Source organism: Phalaenopsis equestris, unplaced genomic scaffold (genome assembly GCF_001263595.1).
Source record: "Phalaenopsis equestris unplaced genomic scaffold, ASM126359v1 Scaffold000761, whole genome shotgun sequence".
NCBI lineage: Eukaryota > Viridiplantae > Streptophyta > Magnoliopsida > Asparagales > Orchidaceae > Phalaenopsis > Phalaenopsis equestris.
This window is the reverse complement of record NW_018165201.1, coordinates 275374-299958: the sequence shown is the minus strand read 5'-3', so window position 1 is coordinate 299958 and position 24585 is coordinate 275374. Positions and strand designations below refer to the sequence as shown.

Sequence of the window (24585 nt, the reverse complement as noted above, 5' to 3'; positions counted from 1 at the left end):
AAATCACATTAAAAAACTAAAAACTATATTTTATTCCAATATAATAAAATGATATAAAGAAATAAATTTATTTATTATTTATTTTTATGTATTTCTGCTGATCTTAATAAAGAGTAAATATTCTTTTACTTATGTTGAAATATGAATTAAAGTTCATTTATACAATAAATGATAATATTAATAAAAATTACACGTAAAGCTATAATAATAAGATAAATATATATATTTTAAATAGACGTGTTGTTCCCCCTTTTAAAAAAATTAATGGCTCATCTTTAAATTTAAAGATTTATTATTATATAAAAATATTATTATTATCGATGCGTGCTAGAAAATTCGCTGCGGTATAGCAATGAATTATTAGATTTTCTAAGGTGCAACGTCAACTGACGGCATTTGGTTAGTGGTGGTCGATCACAGAATATGACGATGACAGTGGTCGACAACGGTCGCTGGTGGTCGACGGTGGTTGATGGTGGCCATTGGTGGTCGTTGATGGTCGTTGGTGGTCGACGACAATCGATGATGACAAAGATAATGTTGGACTTGAACTATTTATCAAAGACTTAAGTTATCTCTCTAGCTTTCTCTCTCATGTGAGGGGTGAGACTCTATTTATAATATTATGGGTGCAATTAATGCAGAAATATTAACCATTTTTATTGGACGGTCTGGAGATATTCCCTCGAACAAATGACGTTTTATGGTCATTTGAGTGCCTTAACAATGTCAGAATTGAACAATCTCAGGTTTGTTGGATTCATCTTGTCAAAACGCTCAATTCGACTATGAACTCGCTAGATTTGACATCCGTTTGATCTTTCAAATGCCTCTGGAAAAATTTTCATAGTGATTTAATGATTTGATTCATGTTTGATCTGACTCGGATCAGCCTAGTTTTTCTATCATTGAGTCCGTTTCATCGAGCTGATCATTGACTATAAGTTTGCTGAAATCAGATTTCCTAATGACTTTTTATCAAAAATTAAATATTTTTTGTTTAAAATATTACCTCGAGATTCGTGTCGGATGATAAAAATTTATTTTTAGTATATCAACTATTATTATTTACTTTTAAAATTTAATTAAAATATATTTCCCTGCATAAAATTTTATCGTTAAATACATAAAATATAAGAATTTCGTGATGTGTAAAAAAAAAAATAGAAAAAAAAGCCAATCCTAATTTATCTAATCCGTCCGTTAGGCTTTCATCCCTTATTAAAACCAATTCGGGAGCCGTCAGATCTCGCAGCCCAGCGACGGTTTCACAAACCCTAGCTCAATAAATAGCCCATCTCCCATTTCTTCGTCAGCTTCCCCATTTTGTCCTCAGGGTTTCATATCATCTGGTGTTCCATCGAAGGTAAATTTCTCGCTTCATCGTTTCGCTTCCAATCGGCTTCACTTGTTTCTATAGGCAGTCGTCTTTGTTGTGCTGATTGTAGGGCTTCAGCTCAAATGAATTTTTAGGGTTTTATGTGGGATTAGTGATTGTGCGATGCTGATGGATTTCTTTGATTGTGCATTACTAATGGCTTTCATTAATTTCCTCGGTCGGTGAATTCGAGATCTGCCAGAGTTATTTTTTCTATTTATTAGCGGGCATTCTGTTCTAAACCTGTTGAAGTCTAAATTTACCTTTTGACATGCATACTTTCTGTCAATTTGCTTTGTTTTATTTGACTGAATTGTGTTTTTTATCGATACATTGATAAACTAGTTTAATTTTTCAAAATTTGTAAATAGGGCTTGTTTTGTCGATTCTATGATTTCTTGCTTTTTTTATTATTTTAAAGATAGGATTGTTTGTCAGTGCAGGTTTCTTTGATTTTGTTTAAGAAATAGGAAATGTACCCTTCAAAGGGTGGTGGTGGTGGTGGATATGCCGGGCAACAAACTTATGCCGCACAACAGGCTTATAGCCAACATGTAAGTTTGAACTTTCAAGTCAAGCGAGTTATTCTTTTGTGCCATGCTTTTCTGTTTCAAGTTTTAATTTTATCAGTTATGGTGTCTAATTATTTGCTATTTTATAAAGTTCCCACTTCATGCTGGACATTGTCTTTTTTCTTTTTTTCAGCCTGGAACTGGTTTCTCCAGCAATCCTGCTGCTGGCACTGAGATGGGAGCTCAACATGCTATGGCATCTCGGCAAACTTCAATGATGGGTATGGCCCAAGAAGCCGATGTGGCCAGATTTCGTGCCAATCCCACACAGACAGCTCAATATGGAGGGCCTTATGCTTCCGTCTATGGCTCAGCTGCTTTGAGCGGTGGACAACAGGTTATATAGTTTATGAGAAATCCACTTTTGTATTGTTATCAAGTAACTTAATGTCCTGTCTTTAATCCACAGTTCTTTGTAACCCTAATGCAATTTGTGTTGTTTTAGAATTTCTTTCTTTCATGCTATTACATTAATTTTTGTATTGTTATTAGGTAACTTAATGTCTTTCATGCTATTAATGTTTTTTTGCTGCTTTTTGTGAACTCATTTTACCAAAATTATCATTTTAGGCTGGAGGGAGTAACAAAGGAGCAGTTTCTTCAAACCTTCAAAGTCGTCCTGCTTATCCTTCTTCATTAACAGATTCATCCAAATATTCAGCTGGAACTATGGGATCAGGTTATAATGATGACTATCTTTCAGCTTCCAATCGAGGATATGCTCAGAGGGGAGAACAGTTTTCTGGAGCAAAAAGTTCTGATTATGCAATCGATAGGAGAGCTTATGGTGAAGGTTCCTATGCTGGAAGGGATTTGAGCGATCAAGCTAGAAGATATGCTGATTCTGCTTCTCTCAGCCATCAACATCAGGTCTCATGGTCTAGAAATTTATGGTCTTCCTGCTAGTTTATTCTGATTTTATAAGTTCTTTTGGTTGTAAATTTTAACATGCTTTTGTACTAATATCTCCCCCTTTGTATTATTGCAGACTGATCTACCTGATCACATGGATCAGGTAACTTATGCCTCAGGGAGGAGAAATTTTTTTTGAAACAAGTTGAAGGATGCATGAGAAAAGTTGATTCTTATTTTTTCTGTTATTCTGTAAGATTTTGATGATCCGTTTGTGATTTTTTTTTCAGGCGTCAGTGCTTCGACAGCAACAAATATTGAAAGCTCAGTCATTGCATGCAGGTCCTGATATAAGGTATACTAATTTCTTTTCATTGCTTTATAACCTCTCTCAGTTTGGATGAGAGAAGAAATAATTGATGGTTTAGAGCTGCTCAATGCGGATTATGATGTAGTTCTTATTTATTCTAGAGAACACCTCTATCCATTTCCTTAGTAATGATATAACTATAAGTTTCTCTTTCTGTTGAGGCCACTGAGGGTTAATCTCCCTTTTCCTTAATAATAAACATGCAAATCTCTCAGTTGTGACAATAATATACATTTCTGGCAGACAAGCTGAATATCTTGCAGCAAGAGCTGCACCTATTCATCCTGGTTCTCAAGAATATAGTTCCTATGGTGGAGGAATGGATGTAGATCCACGTGGTTTACCTATCCTCAGCAGTTCTCAATATGGCGCACCACATTCTGCTTCAATTTTAGGAGCTCCAAGGCGGAACTATGATGACCTCATCTATACTCAAGGTTCAAATGCTGGTTATGGGGTGAGTTTACCCCCAGGACGTGATTACATTTCAGGGAAAGTCCTTCTTGGCTCTGCCGGATCTGAATACCAAGGGAGCATCATCTCACGTGATCATCTAAATCTCGGAGTTCCAACAATCACCGAACGGAAGGATGATAGAGATGCTTATCGGCGAGAACTTGATATACGTGAAGAGGAGCGTCGTAGGGATATGCTGCGGGAGAGGGAGCGAGAAAAGGAACGAGAAAGGGATCGTGAACGTGAACGGGAACGTGAACGAGAAAGAGATCGCCGTGAAAGAGAAAGAGAACGAGAACGAGATCATAGGCGTGCTTTGGATTCTAAGAGGGAGCGTACACCATCTAGAGCTTCTAGAGATCGCCGGGCTTCTTCTGCAAAAAAGGATGAGAGGCCTCGTCATGCCTCACCTCGACGCTCGCCGCTGCCTCGAAGTGTGCCTCGTCGAGTCTCACCACGTCGGGAGGCGGCGCATAGGTGGAACTTAAATTGTTTTTTTGTAAATTAAGGTAGCTACATGTAGGTTGCTGCTTTTGCAGTGCAGCTTTCAAAGCTAACTATTTCTTCTGCTATGTTGAAGGCATCGCTCTCCTGTTAAAGAAAAAAAGAGAGATTATGTTTGCAAGGTAAAGATAGGATTTTCGAGTTTCATTAAAAGCATTTTTGGGAATATGTTTTTATTTTTTTAATCTTCAAACCCTTGTTTTATCCTACTTTTTTGACTTCTGGATCTTATATTTCTTCCAGTTCCATTTTACGTCCTTGCTTTGCTTTGCTTGGAGTTTTTCCTTTAACTCCTTTAAATTCTATGCACCTCCTCTCCTTTAGCTGTGTGCTGTATGGCATATTGATATAGATAGTTTACTTTGTTTAGGCTGTTTATCAATGGCCTGCCATTCCTTTATTTGCTTTGAGTCCTTTTATACCATTAGTTTTCTTTATACATGATCATCTTGTCCATAAATCTTGCTCAAGCATTCATATTCATTTTGCTATTTATCTTTCAAAATACTACATTTAGTTCTCATGGTAACTAAAATTTATGAGTTTGATATTTTACTCGGAATGTATTTTTTTTCCCTTGAAAACATACCTATGCAATTTGTGGTTTTATGTGTAATAATCCTTATGCTGCACATTGAGCGCTATTTTCTTTCTGTATTAAACGAACGAACTCAGCTTTTCTAGTCAAAAGAATGAAATGATAGGTGATAAAATGTTGTGTCAACTTTTGAAAGATGATTTGAGTTGTCTTTGCAGGTTCATCCTTTTTGCTTGGTTGAAGCTGAAAGGGATTATCTGTCGGTAAATAAGAGATATCCTAGGTTATCAATATCCCCTGAATTTACAAAGGTTTGCTTTTTTACCTTGAGTCTGTTCATCACAACTTCCTCATACTTGCGATCGCATATTAGCTATGATCTTCTCTCACATTTTTTGTTTAAATTTAGGTTGTTTTGAAATGGCCAAAAGAGAACTTAAATCTTTCACTGCATACTCCTGTCAGGTATTTACCTTGAGAAGTTTACCTATATACTTGGTGAAACAGATTTTTATTAAAACAACACCATTCCCTTAGCTGCTTTCCTACTGCCTGTTCCTCTGTTGTATTGGCAGCTTTGAGCATGATTTTGTTGAAGATAACAAAAGTGAGGAGACGTATTTGGTTCCTGCAGAAGACTCAGCAAAAAGTACAAATATTGTTTGGAATGCAAAGGCAAGCTCTATTTGAAAATTTTGAAGCCTATTGTTTGTTAATTTATGTATTGGATAATCACTTATTTTGAGCATGGTTCACAAGCCATGCTGTAAATTTTTAGTTTTGTTGCGATCTTAAATGACTTCTTAGTATATGTTACAATTCACGACTCCTCTTATAAGAGTTTCGATATTTTGATTTTCTACGAATCCTTATGACATTCTTAGTATATAGAACAAATATAAAACATCATTGGTCATGTTTAACTCTAAATATTTTTTGTGCTTTTTTAAACATGCGGACTGCTCTTAAGTAGGCAGTTGGTTTATCAATCTGAAAGATTCACCTTTTATTAGCAAATAGTTGTCAACAGATAATAATCTGGAATAAGGAAGTTTTAATCCAGTAGTTTAGTGACCGAAGGCTTCCCTCATTCTGCAAGTCAGTCAGACCAGAAGTAACTATAATGTTTTTTTTTGCTGGCATGATTATCTAAACAAATTCAGGTGGAACAAATAAAAAATGAGGATTTGTTCCGCTCACCCTTAGTAATTGGCAGTCTAATGATAATTATGATTGACCGTCTTCTACAGCATATCACATCAATATGCTTTTCGAATCTCTGGCAAATGATGCCTCAATCATTGTTGTTGTAAAATTAATTAGTATCTGTACATCAATATTAATCATGACATAGGAGGGTTACATTTGATGGGGAATTGAATCCTGCCATGTAAATTTCCCAGTGAATGCAAGATCTTTTATTAAATACAATATTTTTATGCAATTTTAGAGGATGTAATATATTACCGATATACATGTACTTACTCATTGCAAGTTAATAAAATACCAACTGCAAAATTTTTAAAACCCCTTTTTTTGTGAATGCGTGCATGCCATATCTTGATGCGCTTGAAAGCTAGGGCGAACTAAGCATCAATCGGCTTTTGTTGTGTAATTAATTAATATATATTTAGTGCAATATTAATCATGACATATGGGGGATTGTATCCTTCTATATTTGTTACTTCCGCTGGTGAATGCAATGCTTTTTACATTAAATGCTCCTTTTTAATCTAAGTACAGAATGCAATTCATTAGGCCTGTACCAAAGTATTTATTACTCATTGCAAGTTAAGAACTACCAATAGCAAAATTTTTTAGTACTAACAATCACCAATCAATTTTCTTTATAGTTGCATGCTTGCAAATTTGCAGTGCATTCCATTTCTTGTCAAATATAATTTCATTGAAATAATTTGTAAAGAAATAACATGATAATTATGGCTTATGCTGGCATACTAATGCGGGTAGGGAGCCTTAGTAATTTAAGTTAGCAGGCTCTGTTGAGGGGTTTAAAGCGTATTTTCAGTAATCATACTTTAGTCCTTCAAAATTCTTACTATTGACAACATAATCACTGCACTAAACCCGCTCACATGCAGAGCGTTAGCATAAATAAAAGCAATGAGTCCTGCACAAACTCTAAAATTGTCAAGAAAATCCCGCCATACGAAAAATTATGAAGAAATATTATGAGAAGATTAATGGGATTGAAGTGATTTGCTCTTCTTTTACATGAAGAAAAGTGGAAACTACAATTGAATTATTAATTATAAACCTCACACTTATTGATGTCTGCTTGAAAATTGACAGTGCATGCATTTTCATAGTTTTCCCTTTTTAAACCAAAAAAAAATTCATTGAAATGGTTTACAAATGTTGCAGTTATAACAAACATGACCATACTGACAACAAGAATCATTAAATGACAACCCATAAAAAATTTGTTGTTTACGAGCTGTAGATATCATGGATTTGTTACCTCAATAAACCACTATGTAATTGTCTGTTTGGTTAAGGCCGTTAAATTTTTACTTTTACAGAACTATTTGTAATACATTATAATTTTTCTTATTTATACTAACTTGCTTATGTAAAATTGTTTGTCTTGTATCTCCCTTCCTTCCACAGGTTATTCTGATGAGTGGGGTCAGCAGTGATACTCTGGATGAGTTGTGCTCTGATAAAAGTTCTGATGACAGACTAAGCCACTTCAACAATTTCTTGAGGTTTGCTATTCTAAAGAAGGACCATTCATTTGTGACTATTGGAGGCCAATGGGAAGAGGCATTGGATGGTGCGGAGCCAATAATTCATGGTTCTTCGCTGATCCAAACTGCTAAGAGGTAATTATAACTTGTATCCCTGTGATGCAAAAGTCAAACCCCCTACTGTTGTAATTTATTCTCAGATGCAGTTTGTTTGTCCGTTTGATTAAAGGGTAGGCTGTTTTTTTGCAGATACTTGAATGATGTAACTCAGCTCGATTTACAGAACTGTCAGCACTGGAACCCATTCCTTGAGGTTCTCCATCCTCTTTCTTCTTCGTGTTATTTGCTAAATGTCTTAATGCTATTTTTTCCTTTTGGATGAACTTTATTCTGAATATTAAGTATCAAATTTTCTCTCATTTGCTATTTCATAGTTTAAATAACTCATTTGCAGAGCGTATGATCGTTTTTTTTTTTGGGTAACATGGCAGTTTTACTAAACCGAAGCACTTTTTAGTTCTCTTCTAATTTTTTATTTCCAACAAGGTATCGTGTATATTTAGGATCATGATGGTTAAACAGCATCTATTCAGGGTTTTGTGCTTGTTATTGTTCACCAATGGAACGGACCATGTGGTATGCTTTTATTTGCCCTTTGGGCCTTAAATTAACAAATTATTTTGAATTTTTTTAACAGGTAGGCAAAACCAGGCAGTCAAATTTTCTAGCAAACTAATGCTTGTGTTTTAATTGCATACTAACCGTGGGGGTGGGGGTATTCTTATTTGTTACTTGTGTTAGAACATCTTGAAGTATAGGAAAATTTGCTCGCAGCCTAAAGCTGAAGAATTTTTATTTTAATAGGATGAAAATTTATCTCAATACTTGACTGAGTTACTTTGTAACCTTTTGTTTAATTTTGAAATGGAAAGTAGTATTTTTTTTACTCAAGTTATGAACTAAAATTGTATCAAGAATGCCTTTTCTTAACGACGTGATGATTGGCACCATAAATCAGAGGTAGTCAACTGAAGCTTCTTGAAAATTATTTTTCAAATTTTCATATTTTGTGTTTTATGATACCATATGAACTTAAAATATGTAGTATTACCTGAAATGTATGTATTTCAGCTCAAAGAAAATATTGAAGAAGAATAAAACTTTTCAAAAGAGTTTGATTTCTGATGTGAGTTTTAGGCGAACCATTGCCTTATAGCTGTCTCTATGTAGATAATTTCCATTGTCATGTTTTTCGACTTTGGTGAGGTTTTGAGGCATGAGATTGGTGCTTTATAATTCAGTTTGACTTCTTCCTGTCTCAAATATCCACTAAAATCATAGCATATTCATGCTTTTGAAAACTTTACTCTTAATTTAAGTTGTAATCAATTTTGCATTTTATAACAAAATATAATGATGAAAAATGTGAAGCAGAAGTACATTTAACTGATGAATAAGTTAATGACTAATATAGAGAAACAAGAAATCAGTGTCAAATGTCAATCTATGTACTGGATACCAATCCTCAAGCAAATATATCATGTGAAACTTGCTACATTTTCTTAATTAAGTTGCTCAAGCTTCATGTGTTGCTTCAATAAAGGTGATGTTTTCATATTTTTAGAGTATATCAAGGTGAAAATGACAACTTTATCAATAAAAACAAATTGGAAACTGATTTTGCATGTATTCAAAATTCCTCAGTACTTTTCTTGGTATTTATGGTTCATCAGCATTATAAGATGAAATGTACTGTTAGTTACCAGTTTGCCGCTAAGTAAGACTCCATTTTAATTGGATAAATAATAATTTATCATCCAGCTGAAGCTTTGGTTCTACTTTGTATCATTCACAATGTTCATGAATCAAGTTGGCTGATAATTAGATTCTGTTTATTAGACACTAACAAGAAAGGAGTTGCATCCTGATTTTTTAAGGTCATCCTTAAATGTAGTTGTACTGTTTATGCTGGCTGTTTTCTAAATTCAAGTCAAATTGACAGATACACTACAACCGGATTGGTGATGATGGGTTATCTAGTTATAAAGAAATCACTGTTTTGTTTGTGCCAAACCTGTTAGATTGCTTACCTACATTGCATTCCTGGCGATCTATGTGGCTTGCTCACAGGAAAGAGGTTGTGGAGAGGGAGAGGGAACTAGTTTCAAAGAAAGAAAAGGTTCTAAAATATTTTTTTTTTTATGATTTTCTAATAATTTAGTTGTTCAAGGTGTCATATGAATGAAAGTTCTCTCTGATGCTATTCATTGCCCGCCTACAGAAATCAAGCGAAAAGGAATCCATACAAGGTAGAGTATTTATAGGCTTTCCGCCAATTTAGTTATTTCTGTGTAATTTTTTTATAAGTTTTTTACATTTTTGAGGGAGAAAATATTGTGGTATATCTAGGTGATCATGGTTCTAGCAAGTCTAAGAAATCTGCTACGGCTACAAAAACTGGCAAAGTTGATGACAGGTCAAGTAAAGATGAGCAGATTGGCAAAGCAGAAGACAAGTCGGGTAAAGTCGATAAGATTAGCAAAGCTGCAGAAAGTAAAGACGAGGGTGCTGATTCCAAAAATGGAAGCGAACAGAAACAAAAGTTACCTGAATTAGCTGAAAATCCCACTGAGAAGAATGCTCAAGCAATGGTTGTCGATGATAAAACTGATGAAAAGAAAGCATTGGATCTGTCTTCCTCTGATCCAAATGAAGTGAAAAAGCCAGCAAAGAAAAAAATTATTAGGAAGGTTGTCAGAGGGAAGGCTGCTGATAAGAAAGAAACTTTACCTGCTGATGAGACTGTTGCCAAACATGATGAAAAGTTTGAAAAGGATCCTGAAAACAAACAAAACGACCAAGAAATCATTGCTCTAGTAAACGATAGCTCAGCTGAACCAGAAAAAGTTAGGACTTTTGTTAGAAAAAGAGTTGTCAGAAAGGTTGCTACAGGAAAATCTTCTCAAGAGGAAGATAATAAAGTTGTTGAGAAGAAACTGGAGCAAGATATTAAAAATATGGAACAAAAAGTTAAAAATGATGAAGAGCCAGCAGTGGAAGCTGCTCAGCAGACTACTGGTGGCAAAGTAGCTGCAAAAAAAAGAATTATTAGAAGGGTGATAAAGAGAAAGGTCGTGCCTACTGGAGATAAACCAGGAGTTGCCCTTGCAAGAGATGGTGTACTGGGAGAAAATAATACTTCTGTTGTAAAAGCCATCAAGGAGGAAGATCTGCCAGTAGTAAAGGCAGAGCAAGACACGGCTGGATCCAGCCCTTTTGAAAACAAGGCTAAAGAAGAGGCCAAAAAGTTGGCTGTTGAGAAGGGTGGTGCCTCTGAAAAGAAAACAACTGAGTCAATGGATAATAAAAAGGTGATCAAAACAGAAAAAGTTCCAAAAACTGAAAAACATGTTTCTAGTAACAGTGAACTGGAGGTCCAAAAGCAAAACGATTCTGAGAAAGATTCGCGTAGTGCTAAAGGGGAGGGATCAAGGCAGGACAAAGAGAAGAAGAGCAAAAATACAAAGGAGAAGGATGCTAAGCATGATTCTAGGAACAAATCATCCAAAGAAACAAAGGAAAAAGTGAAGTCTGACGAACCTCCTAAACAACCAGGATTGTTTCTAAAGACAAAGAAGACAAAGGAATCTAAAGTATATTAAATTGTTTTAACTACTGAACTTCTAATTAGTTGTATTTTCATAAGTGCTTAGCCTTTCTTGTATGAGATGACAAACTATTTTGGATTCTTTCAGGTTCGTTCACTGTCCCTTTCATTGGCTGGGCTCTTGGAGTACAATGACAAGGATACTGAAGAATCAACTTTTGAGGTTTATTTTTTTATTTACATTTCTTACAAATAAATTAAATTGTTACTTTCATAATTTTCATTTTGATATTCCTTGATTATGTCATTTTGCAGCTGTCACTATTTGCAGAGTCTTTTAATGAAATGCTTCAGTATCAAATGGGTTGTCGCATACTATCATTTCTTGAGGTAGACTCAATTTTAGCATTCAATTTAATTTTTTGCATTCATGAATTAGTGATGAATTTGTGGCGGCTTTTGTATTCTAGAAACTACGGAAAAGGTTTGTTATTAAGCATAAACAACGCAAAAGACAACGGGAAGAGAAAAAAGAAAAAGAAAGTGAAGCAGAGGCAGCCTCAAGAAAGCGTCCAAAGATCAGCGATAAATCCCCTGCAGAAAAGGAGTCTGTCAAACCAGAAACACAAGATTCTAAAGATCAGAATCATGATGAAAACAATTCTAAAAATGCTGACTCAATTGAAGCAGATAAGTATGATCAGGAAAAGAAGTCAGATGTTGATGAAGCCGACGAGGATGAGGAAGAACTGGAAGAAATGTATGAAGAATACGAAGAAGTTGAAGACGCCGCAACGGCAAGTGATGTAGTTATGGTGGTAAGTGGCATAGCCATTTGTCAATCTTTTTTATTTGATTTCTCTTTCATGTCTTTGCATGCCTTTTCATATAGGTTTTCTATGAGCTTGATATTTGCATAGATCATATAGTTCTTCAAGTCATTGATTAAACCAGTAAATTTTCTTTATGGGGTTGTGCCCGGCTTTTGATTTTCTGAAGTTTTGGTATCGGATGCTGTCATATAAACTCTGATTATTTTTGATCTCCTCGCCAAATATTTCCTGAAATCATTTTTTGTGCTTTTTTTGTATGGTGATTCTTCAATATTTATCTGAATTCACAGTTTTACACTAACGGTCTGATTCCATTACCCATTTCCATGGTCTTAATATTTCAGCTTCATGTGCCTCTTGTATCCATTTTTGTGGTGGCCGACTATCAACACTAATGTTCCAGTTTGGTTTGATCCATGTACAGTCTCTATGCAACTTCTTTGGATTTTCAATTAAGTAAAATGGGAAGACTGAAATGCTTGACCTGCAAGTAGTGGTGGGTGAGAAAGCTTAATGAGCAATTTGGTTGCGTAGAAGGGTTTTGTTTTGTTTTTTTTTTTTTTTTGAATCCCATCAAAGGCTGATGGAGATGTTTTGAAGAGATGCATCTTTTGTTCGGCATCCATTAGAGGGACTTTTGCAGCACAGTTTAGGTGAGCGGGAGGTAGTCAATAGCTGGGGCATTGGATTTGAAAAATAAAAGGGGGCTTGTGTACTGGAGTTGTCATCACTTCTTCGGATCATCCAATGGTGGATGTTATTTTCGCGAAATGATTCAGGCAGGGGGTGACTGCGATTATTTTGGGTGATAGTTCAACTGCAGGAAGGCAGGGTAAGCTGGCTGTGATACTAAATTAGGCCACCACAGTTAGGAATAGAAGATAAGAGGGTCACCTCTAGGGCTTGAGTTTACTTGGTTGTATGTAAAGTAAATTATGTTTGGACTTGGAGCTACATGCGAGAATGCCAACGCATGCTGGTTGTGATATATTTTATATACAAAACAAAATAGTTAGGTGACTGAGGCGAGTATTTCTTGGCTGGAGACAAGGAATTCATATGGCTGCTATAGTTGATTGTAGGAGCGAGCAATGAGATAGATAAAAAAATGAAGGAGAGTATGGAATCTAGGGCTTGTGATTATGTATTTGTGTAAATGATTAGATAGTCTATACTTTCACATGCATGGTTTAGTCTTTGAGACAAACATTTGATTATTGGTAAGATCAATTATGTAGCATGGCCTCAGCCATTGTTTAAATTTGCGCAAAATGAAACAAGCCTCGAGATTTGCCTTGGGCGCAATCTAATAAAAAAAAAAAAAAAACTTCAAGACTATGCTTCTCATCAGTTGAGGCATGCCTCAAGGTGCGTCTCGCCTCAATTCTGATGAGACGTTCACCTTTCGTGCTTAGATTTTATCAAATGGTTCTAATACGAACCGAAGTTGAACTCTCACGCACAAGGGCTTCCCTCTCCTTATTCAAGCTTTCTAGCATTGCCACTTGCTTCTTCTACTGTCGGCGTTACTTGATGCTTCCACTTTTGGCATTGCTATCTGCTTGCTGCTTCCACTACAGTTTTTATATGCACTTTTTGCTATAGCCGTTTGTTGCTCCTTCTACCCCCGATATCATTGTCGCCAGTTGCTCTTTTTATCGTCGCTTTCGCTTGCTACTACAACTTTTAATTATTTATTTTGTTCTTATTTAGATTTATAATGTTATATGTTGGTTGAATAATAAGTGAGAGGGAGAAGTCTACTATATTAAAGTCATCTTATGACTTGATTTGGTATTTTTATATTACTTCCATTTCATAATTTATGGTAGTTGTTTACTTGATCATTTGATTTTTACATTATTTTTTTTATTTTTTGCAAGAAGTTATATGATATTTTGCAATTTTCAATTGTGCGCCTTGAGACTTATGCCGCGTCTCATGAATGGAAAACACCTCAATACTCAATTGTGTAATTTTAAACATTGCCCTCAAGACAACTATGTTTTGAATTGCAACAACCATTTATGTGGTGGGAGGGAAGAAACTAAAGCCGTACAGAGAATAAGGCATTATGACCAACTCGAGCTTGGGGCCTGTGGCGCCAAGTCTCATTTTTGAGATGCCACAGCTGTAGTAATTTAATGGGACTATCGGTGCAACATCTTAAAATTGCGAATGTCGTCATACATTTCCTGAAGAGAAATGTGGCAGGCTTTCATTTCATGAAGCACTTCTCATGCCCTGAAGAATCCACGGAGCATTGTAGGAAGTTAAAATCGGCAATGAAGTCATCTGGCTGCCACGTTAGATTGTAGTAGAGGCAAGTAGTGAGACAAAAATGAGAAGAAGACGAGGTAGAGCAACAAATCTAGAGCTTATGGTTGTGTATTTGTATGCATGATTAGATTACACTAAGGCTCTGAGCCATCAACATTAAAACCGGTGTAGGCTAGGTTTCACCTGCATCTTGTTCAATTCATTGTCATTTCTACAAATGCTAATTTGATCAACTATCCTTCAAAACTTGGCTGCTCTCTGCTTGCATCTCATCCATGGGTCCAACATTTTCCATCTATTCCCCATCCTTTTTGAAAATTGATCTTTTTACAGGTCATCTGCATTAAATTACAAGGTGGATGAGATTCTCAGTCCCATCTCAATTTAAACTTGATGATTTTTTTTTATTTTGCATAATTTTCCTAATTGATGTAGGTGGATGAGGGTGCGGTTGAAGAAGCTGATACAAAACCCAAATCAGAGGTTCCATCTAAGGATGATCAAGGGAAGGAAAGTGCCAGCGAGAATAACACTAAAGGAACCGAAACCAAGAACGATGAACAGTCCAATAGTGGGAGCAAGGATGAGAAGAAGCCTTCAACTGAAAAGTCTGATTCGGTGAAGGAGTTTGTTGACAAGGAACTTTTACAGGTATATTATTGTTCATGCCTGTTTATAGGATTTGTCTCTTCTACTTTCTCTCTCCTCCTTTTTTTATTACTAGTTTTGTTTTTTATTTTGTTTGTAATAGGCCTTCAGATTCTTCGATTATAACAAAGTGGGGTACATTAAGGTAAATTCCCTCCAATTTGTTCTTACTTTATTTTTGGAAGATTTACATGCATACCACTTAATTCTTATATATTTTCATATTCATATCTAACACCTAAACTTTCATATCTAACACCTAAACTTCAATTTTTACATGTATTTCACCTTACCTATGCATGAAAAGATGTTTTTCACTTTATAAAAGGTAAAAAAAAGGTGGCATTTTTGACGTGATATGAATGTTTTGGGTGGTATAAATTAAAAAAAAAACAAACTTTGGATGTTATATATGTAAATTACATAGGAATTGGGTGCTATATATGTAATGCCCCTTCTTTTTTTTTATATTTTATTTGGGTTATAGTTTTAATGCTGGATTTGTTTGTAGATGGACGATTTGAGATGTTTACTCCATGATCTCGGCAAGTTTCTTTCCCACCGAGACGTCAAGGTCAGATTCTTGCTCCAACTTCCTTAACTCATATCTTTATCATGCCATAGTTTGGAGTAATTATTTCTCCAGATTAAAAGAAAATAATTTCATAATTTTTTGTGTGTAATTTCAGGAATTGGTACAGAGTGCACTGTATGAAAGCAGTTCTGCTAGAGATGATCGGATTTTCTATAAGAAGCTTGTGAGGATGAGGGACCTATGAACAGTGTGAGGATTTAGGCCAGCAAGAGAAGTACTTTTCTTCTAGTTATTGGATTTTGGTCACACTTTGCATATTTTCTCATTAGAATTTATTATACAATGATTAATATTTAGGCATGGAATGCATTTTAGGGCTGGAATTTCTTTTTGTTATTTTTATGATATGATAAAGCACATGTTTCAGATCAGAACTCAGCTTTATCTGCATTTTATTCATAATTGCTGATCCATGCGAGCACTGCTTTGTTTTTACCCTTCTCTGTTCCAATATATATTTTTTTTGGGGAAATTTATATCAGTAGCACACAATTCTTATTTATTTACATATTTAACTGTATATTATGAATTTAAATATGAAAATTTACTTGTTATATATGTAAATATGTAAGAATTGTGTGGTATGTATGCAAATGCCCAAACTTTTGTAGAAATATTCTTCTGGCTGAATTGAGTGGAGTTGGATGAGGGTTCAGATGTGAGGAGGGATATTGCTTTACAAGTTGTATAACTTTATTCTTACATTTTTTTTCTAGTACAGTTGCATATTTTATTTAATTTGTGAATCCATTGGCCGGTGGGGGGGTGATGGGGGTTGTTGGGTAAATTTAAGATTTGTTAGTTTACGAAATGATTTAAAATTAGGTTTGTTTTCAAGGGATGGATAGAAATTGGTGGGGAAAACAGCTGCCGGCAGAGGCTGCCCAATTTGGTTGGTTGGTAAGTAAGTTTCCTTTATATTGGCTTTTAATTAATTCTGATGTTCTATGTGATGTAGAGAGATGTTTCACTATTCAGCTCTCTTATGAAACATTGTTGTTGGAGTTTCTAAGTCTGCTTATATATGGTTACAAGTCATTGTAGTTTTAGCACGTCTATAACTGCAATCTTATGTTAGTTTTGGCATACAAGCTGATTTGGCAAGGGTTCACCTTGTTGGTTAGTTGTACATTAAATATTTATAATAATAATAAAAAATGATATATTTAGGGCTTGTTTGTGTTCTTTTTTATTTTTTTATTTTTCTTATTTTACAATATTTTAATATATCAAATGTGTTTTATTTCCAGTAAAAGTAAGTTGAAAATACAAAATTACAAGTGATCCCAAACAAGCACTTAGGTAATACTTGTGTAGAACTGGGAAATCAGTTGATGTTTAGGTGTCTCAGTGTGCCTTAATGAATGTAAAATTTTATGATTTTTGAGTTTCGTTGCATTAATCCCATTGAAATATTTGTTTTGTTTATGCAGGCGCTAAATTTGAAAAGTATTTTAGGCCCTAAAAAACCCCTAAAAAAAATTTATTTTTTTTTTGAAATTTTAGTTTTTGTTTCTTTTTAGACATCTTATTAAAAACTTATGGATCAAATGCATTTTGAATCCTATTCATATATGAATTAAATTCAATTTATCTGTAGATATTGACTCAAAAATAACATTGGCTATATATATATATAGATAGATAGATATATGGTGTGATGAACGTAATATAAGAATGTAGCTCTAGGATTAGTGCTAACACATGCCTACACTACGGAAGTGTAAGATATTTAATAAGAAGAATAATAATAATAACAAAAATAATAAAAGTAACAATGATAACCATAATAAAGTGAAGAAAAGAGAACCCTAAACTTTTAAATAATGTACCCAATATTACAAATTTTATGCCATAATAAACCCCCACAATTACATTATACCGCTTATATAATAAAGCGGAATTAAAAAAAAAAAAATAATATAACTAATACATAGATTATGAATGGAGAGAAAACAGCTCGCCTTCCTCTCTCTCTGTAGTTATAACAAAGACCCCAGCATTTCAACAAGGGCATAAATCTTTTCCAAATCTCAAGAGTAGAGACTTCTTGGCGAACTATAAAGAATAAGAGCAGCTACAACAGCAAAAGCCAAGGGAATTATCCATGTAGAAGAACTCCAGTGCTTGGCCATAGATTTCTCAGCTTTTGCTTCCGTTGCCTCAGCCTTCACTTCAGTTTTCTCAGCCACCATGTTCCCAGATGCACCTAAATTTACATTTAGCTTTACTACATTTTTCTATTCCATAAATAAATAAATAAATTATATATTTATATATATATATAAAATTTTAAAAAATGGCCTAAGGCTATTATATGAGATCCGACCCTTTTGATGTGCCTAAAAATTTGAGTACCATACCCTACATTTGTGGGGAATCGAACCCCATACTAGAAGGGACTTACTACTGACAAGTAGATTCCCGAACTACTGATATGAGTACGCGGTGCGCATATATATATATATATATATAAAAGTTACATACCAATCAATTCATTTGTACTTACCCATCCAATAAGTATAAGGTGATGTAAAAATTAAAGCCTTTGGTGGTAGAAATGCAAATACATAAGAATTGGGTTGATTCTATGTCAATCTTCCTTTCTTTTTTTAAGCTGATTAAAATACTAGAAACTTGTTTGGCTGCGAGCATGACAATGATAGGTTTAACAAGATTCGCAAGTTTGTTAGAATCTAGTTGAGATAATTAAAGTTTATTTGTCTCGGTCATTGCTAATTATGGATTAATTAATTAAAATCTTGATTTTATCAAATGTTAGCAATAATCTAATCAATGTGATGTTAAATAATTTCTTAATAATTTAATCTGTAAATTAAAATTAGTTAAAATAATGCTTGTAGACTAAATAATTAAATTTATAAATAATGGCATGAAAACATCATAGTTGATCTTTAAATATTAAATTCAGATATTAAACTAAATCACAAGGGCCATTTACATACTTACCACATAACTCTCATTCATTTACATATCTAACCTCTAAACCTCTAAACCTCTAAACCTCTAAACCTTACTATTTACACAAGCCAAATCCTTCACTTCCCATAAAAAAAATATCACCATCACTCCCTTTTAAAACCCAACACACCTTTCCCCTCCAAAGCTCATAACACCAAAATTTAAATATTAAATATAAAAAATGAATAATAATTGTGTGGTATATATGCAAATTTCCCAAAAATAAAATATTATATTTTTATGCCTAATCATATATATAATTATTATATTTTTATATATCTAACACCTAAACTTCAATCTTCACTTTTAATAAAATACCACTATCCCGTTCATTTCTTCCCTAATTTTATGACACCAAAATTGTGTAAGTATAGACATGAAATTTCAAATGTGATTCATGCAAATATATAATAATTTTGTGACATATATATATATATATAATATATATCTTAAAGAAGGAATGCTAGATATTAAAGAAGGAATGCTAGAGACAATCCTCTAACCACCTCTAATGTGCCTAAATTCGAACCCCTCACCTGAGGGGCCTTATACCGTGGTGCCAACCAACAGGCCAGGGTACGCACGTGCGCACACAGATATATATATATATCTCAAAAATCAAATAATATTTAAAATTAGAAGGAAAAAGTTTGTTGTATCTTACTGGTATTAGTGCTGATGTCAGTGTTGGGAGCACTTGTCCTCCCTCCACAAGACATCTGAAAAATGGACTGAACTCCCAGCAAGAGTCCAGGACTGTAAAACTGGAAATTAGATAATATGTCCTCCACACAACCGAAGACCAGCATCATCTGCCCAGCACAAGGGCTGCCGCAGAAACGAGCCGCTCCCTTTTTAGTCACATTCTTATTTGCTATGCGTCTCATCCATCTCGTGCAGCCATTTGTCACCTGCAATTTTAAATTTTTCGACCACAGCATGTTGATTTTGTCAGGAAGGTTTACAGATATACCCTGCCTGCACTCAATCAGATTTTATATTTATGCTGCTTTAGCCAGAGAAAAATTTGTATACGTAAGATGTTTGCAGAGTTGTGTACATCGGAGGTTATTCAGAGGGTATTGAGGGTTATATCCGCGTTATACCCTCCTGTCACGTCTCTGTAACTCACCTATAACCTTCCAATACCCTCTGAATAACCTCCGATATACGCAATTCTGCAAACGTCTTACGTACGCAAATTTTTCTCATTCAGCCATGCATGAGAAGGTTTACAGATTTACAGATTTACAGATTTACTGATTGATGCAAATGTTTTAATAGTATGTTAGTTAGTCATAAATTTCATGGTAAATACTTTTGTTAGGTATCAATTTCTTGTGTTTTGTTTGTTGGAAATGATTAGATATTAGGCCTTTAATTATTATTATTTTTACATTTATTTTATTTAAATGTTAATATATAAGTATTGGTTATATGGTTAAGAGTTTGATGTTACCGACCGTTTGATTATCGAAGCAGAGTGCAGCACGGGCAACAATTTGGACTGAATCCGCCTGCTGAGCTGCATCATTAGAAATATAAAAAAAATTACTTTTTACAATCACTAAATTGAAAAAAAATATTATATTAGGAGTTATGATGTATTTTTTTTTTGCATCAGGACTCCAATTATCGTCTGCCACGTGTACAGTTCAGACCCATCGTGTATTAACTTATTTAATTTTTTTACAAAAAGGGTCTGGACTGTGCACGTGAGAGACAGTGATTAGAGTACTGATGCAGTTCTCTGAATGTAATATTTTATCTACTAAATTCTCTCATGCATGAAGTAAGAGAATAAACTCATAATTTTTGTAAAATAAGTTGTATCAGTTTCAAAATCAACAGACCTTTACAGCAGTAGTTTGCTGATGAGAGAAGAGAAATGATGAGAACAAGCTTTAGAGAGAGAAAATCAGCCATTTTTCTTCAAAAAGAGCTTCGAAACTCCCTCTGGTTTCAGAACAACTCTCTGTTTTCAAAGAAGAAGCTTCAATTTATAAGGAAGAACTCAGCAGTGGCCAGTAGATTAAATACAGGGAAATGTCAACCAATTCTAAGTGTCTCTTAAAAAAATAAATATTTTTCAGAAGAAAAAAAGAAAAAAAGTATATATAAGTTACGTGAAGAAGATGACATGCATGAATATATGTGGTGAGGTAGTGAGATTGTTATGGTTGTTATTTTCAGGAGCTTTAGTTGTCTCAGTTTGGTGTACAACAATCACCAACTTCTTACTTGTTCATGGACCTTTTTAGAGATCTATAATGAAAAAGCTTTACTATGTTTGGAAGCTATCTTCATCCTCTGAAATTATCCTTCTTCTCACCAAAATCTTAATACGTAGCACCCCAAGCATTTGGTATTTACAAAATATACTACTGGGGTGATATTTTTGAGCTACTAAATCGATCGATGTATTTAAATGTATCAAGGTTAAGACTGTTAATGATTCGATTTTGAGTCGAGTTGGGTCAGCTCTAAATCGGCTCGAAAGATCTCAATTAAAATTTTGGTTCGTAGCTCGGCTCAATTATTTCGATCCGATCTCTATTCGAGCTGAAATTCGAATCAAATTTCAAGTGATTAACAATCTTTGAGCTAAATTAGCTAAATTCACAAACTTGACATCACTAAGGTTGTTAAAGATCCCAGCTTGGCTTGAAAAAAATTCGATCCGAAATTATGGTTCGTAGGCCCGCTTGTTTATCTTGATCCGATCTTGATCATAACCAAAATTCAAATAAATATTCGTGCGATTAACCATCTTCGAGCTACATTCATAGCCCTAGCCACACTGTCAAACCAATGAAAATGTGATAAAAATGAAAAAAAAAAAACAACGGTCACAATTTTATCATGAATCTTGATATTTGAGTGAGAAATTGAAAAATAGATGAAAGAACATGCTAGATTTGTAAGTAGCATTGTTCGAGTGCTATTGATGTAATTGACCTCGCAGATAGGACCGCATGATTTATATATATTTATATATTTCTAATAACTAAAAAATGATATTTATTGGTCTTGTATTTTAGTATTTGTCACAATCACATCAAAATACATTCATTAAAACATATTAAACTTAATATTATAGATATAATTTATTACATATTATATCTTATTATTTGAAATACAATCTGATAAGAAATACTTAGATTAGAATATCTTGAAAGATAAGGAGAGTGAGCATCTAATATACATATATATACATATATATACATACATATATATATGTATGTATATATATGTATATATATGTATATTAGATGCTCACTCTCCTTATCTTTCAAGATATTCTAATCTAAGTATTTCTTATCAGATTGTATTTCAAATAATAAGATATAATATGTAATAAATTATATCTATAATATTAAGTTTAACGGGTGCATAATTAATTAAGATTATGTAGAAGAAGTAGGATGTTAAAAATGTAATATTGTGTGATATATATGGCAAGCATATAAGTCTAAATCCACTATAATTATTTTATAAGGAACACAACTAACTTTGGGAATTAATTAATGCATAATTAAGTGCACAAGATAAGTGGGTTAGGTGTAAGGTTTAGTGTGGTTGTGGAGTTCTTCCATCTTGACTCTTCATGCAACCACCTTACCAGACCAGCTTAAGTCGTTGGTTGACCCTTGAGCTCTTTCTCTCTCTCTCTCTCTAGTATTGATTCACATGCTATTATGACATGGCATGGCTTGGGAAGTGAGGTACTCTTAAATATTGTGGGTAGAGATATGGCCTATCTATATGGATGTTAGGAGAGCTGAACACATTTGATTAGTGTCATATTGTTTATTTGTTTATTTGCTAGAGAAGCATGATTTTCTTAAGGGGGTAGATTAGACATGGATCCCATGGTTGAGGGATCACTTAGTTTTGATGTTGTTGGATCTAGCTACATCTGTACGTCCATGACAAAACTTTGCTTGCATGGCTCACGAGTCATGAGGTTCTTCTAATGGAACTTAAGAGAGAGATGGTCTTGATGATCAAATTTGAGGAGGGATTTTGTCTTTGTAGTTTACCTATTACATAGCATAGTAGGAAATTAAATTCTATTCTGACATGTGATTTCATGCTTGCATGATCAAGAATTGTTGAATGAAATGTTGTTGTGACAGCTTTAAGGTCAGCTTCATAGATGAAATGTTTTCTTGGAGTTGGCATTAGATTGATGTAATTCATATGATTATATGATTCTTAATTTCTTATTTTTTGTTGATCTCATGAGCCAATGTGGCTAATATGTGTATCTCACTATTGATCTAATGATCATAATAAATTTTATATAATATGTTGTGATGATTTGGTAAACTTTGTTCATGAAATTTTATGTCTTCTCAATGAATCTTAAGATTTTATTATATAGTTGAAAGAAAAAAAAAAATATGTGGAGAATATCACAAAACATTATTTCTACGCCTGCGATCACAACACATTAATGTACAACACAATTGTATACACAAGATCTCTGAATCATGCAATGTCAAACACATATAAACAACATAATAAAAAAGAGCAATTACATAGAGACCACCTGCTACCACACTCTTTTTCAAATTCTCATTCAAATATCAAAATTCACTGTAAAAGCCCAACCCATATTTTCATATTTATCAAATTCTCAAAAGTTTGATCGCCACACACATAAATAAATCGGTTTGGTAGTTCAAAAAAGTCCTAGGTGGTTCATTCGTAAATATCAATGTTTTAGGCTGTATATATATACAATCATGGGGAGGCCCAAACTCTCTAGAGGGGCCTCTGTCCTGACTTGTGTTTGTCTCAGACTTCAATCAAGATAAACTTTTGGGATAAGTAAGAAGCATCATACATGTTCATAATCTTATGAATGAGATGCCTGGACGGAGTAAACCTGCAACTAAAACTATTGGTAGCTGTATATATAAATATTACATTAATTAAGTGCAAGTGTTATGTTATGGAATACTTTTATATTTCTATTTGGCTCAATGTGTATGTGTGTCGTGTGGTGTCTGACACATTAAACTCAACCAGAGTGGAGAGATATAGCAGGAATGCTACAAGCTTAAGGGAGCAATAAGGATGGGATGGGTTGATCGTATAAGAAGTAAAAGCAAAAAATACAAGACATAAAAGCATCAAATATAATAAGTAAAATCAATAAGTACAAAAAGTAAAAAAGAGATATTGATAACTATGTACACATATTATGTTGATTTATCAGATGAGTAACTAGAAGGTGAATTTAAAATATTTCTACCTATATCATTACAAGACTTATCCCTGATATAAATAATGTTATCATATGTATAATTTGTATCTTCTAAGGTTATCACTGGCTTAAAAGAATAAGTTGGATTGTTATAATGTGATATTTTTTTTTTGTCACTGAGCATGTTCAATAATACTTTGAGCCTCAATTGTGGTTCTATGTTTAGTCTTAATGATTAATACCCAATATATATTCTCCTTTGCTCTATAAGGATATCTAAGATAAAATACTTGACTGGCTTGAAATGCTAGAATAAATATACATGTTCTTATTCCATGATTAAGAATAAGATCAGACTAATCTCAAATGAACAAAACCACACTTCTCCTAATAGATCCATGATATTGCAACTACACTATTTCTTGAAGAATTTCATAATAATCTATTTCATTATCTGAATTTGTGTTTTGTTTAACACAAAGACTAGAATTCTATCTTTTTCTTCTTTTAGACGAAGAACATGTGTGAAACTTATAGTTTTCACAACAAAAATTCATATTCACAATGCACTTGTCTCCAAATAAGATTTAGTAAGTCCTGGTTGGAGACTCCATTGTTCCGATCATGAACCCATTAAATATATCAACAAATCTATGCACCTTAAAAGTTATATCCATGGTTAAGATAAAATATGGGCAATTTAAACATGTTGAGAATTTTTCTTCAACATTCTTTCATATAGTAGTCTCGTCACCTAAATTTAATTAATCAGCTCACAAATAATTAGATTCAAAATTAAAAATTTTAAAATCAAATGACTATTATTTTTAACATTCAAAGTTGATCATCTAATATTATATCATCCATCTTACTCAAAAATGTTTAACTTCATCACAATTAATTAAAAATAACATAATTAGATGCTAATCTAAACTCCTAGTCATTCAATTAATACGAAATGCATCTCCGTAATTCTTCACCTGATTCCTAAAAAATAACAGTTGGCAAAAACACAACTCATATAACTTTTTCGACGGATCACTG

General features: G+C 33.7%; 2 protein-coding genes across 3 annotated transcripts; one reads left to right on the top strand and one right to left on the bottom strand.

Moving 5' to 3' along the window:
* The first annotated feature begins 1265 nt into the window (after positions 1-1265).
* Positions 1266-15779, top strand: LOC110030779 (cell division cycle and apoptosis regulator protein 1-like). The gene is made up of 23 exons (XM_020733692.1): positions 1266-1366; positions 1822-1932; positions 2084-2287; positions 2521-2820; positions 2939-2965; positions 3093-3157; positions 3416-4105; positions 4209-4254; positions 4889-4981; positions 5080-5135; positions 5246-5345; positions 7302-7516; positions 7631-7694; positions 9384-9560; positions 9663-9690; positions 9791-11034; positions 11137-11211; positions 11304-11378; positions 11459-11806; positions 14537-14752; positions 14853-14894; positions 15261-15323; positions 15439-15779. The coding sequence occupies exons 2-23, from the start codon at positions 1852-1854 to the stop codon at positions 15526-15528; spliced, it is 4299 nt and encodes a 1432-aa protein (XP_020589351.1). The 5' UTR covers positions 1266-1366; positions 1822-1851; the 3' UTR covers positions 15529-15779.
* Positions 15780-17048: 1269 nt separating this feature from the next.
* Positions 17049-20314, bottom strand: LOC110031008. Of its 2 annotated transcripts, XM_020734025.1 has the most exons (5): positions 20180-20314; positions 19790-19851; positions 18991-19237; positions 17336-17553; positions 17049-17303 (listed from the first exon to the last, which is right to left on the bottom strand). In XM_020734025.1, the coding sequence occupies exons 1-4, from the start codon at positions 20250-20252 to the stop codon at positions 17378-17380; spliced, it is 558 nt and encodes a 185-aa protein (XP_020589684.1). In that variant the 5' UTR covers positions 20253-20314; the 3' UTR covers positions 17049-17303; positions 17336-17377. The 2 variants fall into 2 exon arrangements, with proteins under 2 accessions (XP_020589684.1, XP_020589683.1); XM_020734024.1 differs by having other exon boundaries at positions 17053-17553.
* Positions 20315-24585: the final 4271 nt, after the last annotated feature.

Bases quoted from the DNA above. Each gene is read 5' to 3' on its own strand.
- LOC110030779 (XM_020733692.1), top strand. From the start codon at position 1,852: ATGTACCCTTCAAAGGGTGGTGGTGGTGGTGGATATGCCGGGCAACAA. The intron at 2,966-3,092 runs GTAACTTATGCC...TTTTTTTTTCAG, and splicing joins TACCTGATCACATGGATCAG to GCGTCAGTGCTTCGACAGCA. The intron at 4,982-5,079 runs GTTTGCTTTTTT...GTTTAAATTTAG, and splicing joins TATCCCCTGAATTTACAAAG to GTTGTTTTGAAATGGCCAAA.
- LOC110031008 (XM_020734025.1), bottom strand. From the start codon at position 20,252: ATGGCTGATTTTCTCTCTCTAAAGCTTGTTCTCATCATTTCTCTTCTC. The intron at 19,852-20,179 runs GTCTGTTGATTT...CTAATGATGCAG, and splicing joins AGCAAACTACTGCTGTAAAG to CTCAGCAGGCGGATTCAGTC. The intron at 17,554-18,990 runs GTAAGATACAAC...ATGTAAATTTAG, and splicing joins TGACATCAGCACTAATACCA to GTGCATCTGGGAACATGGTG.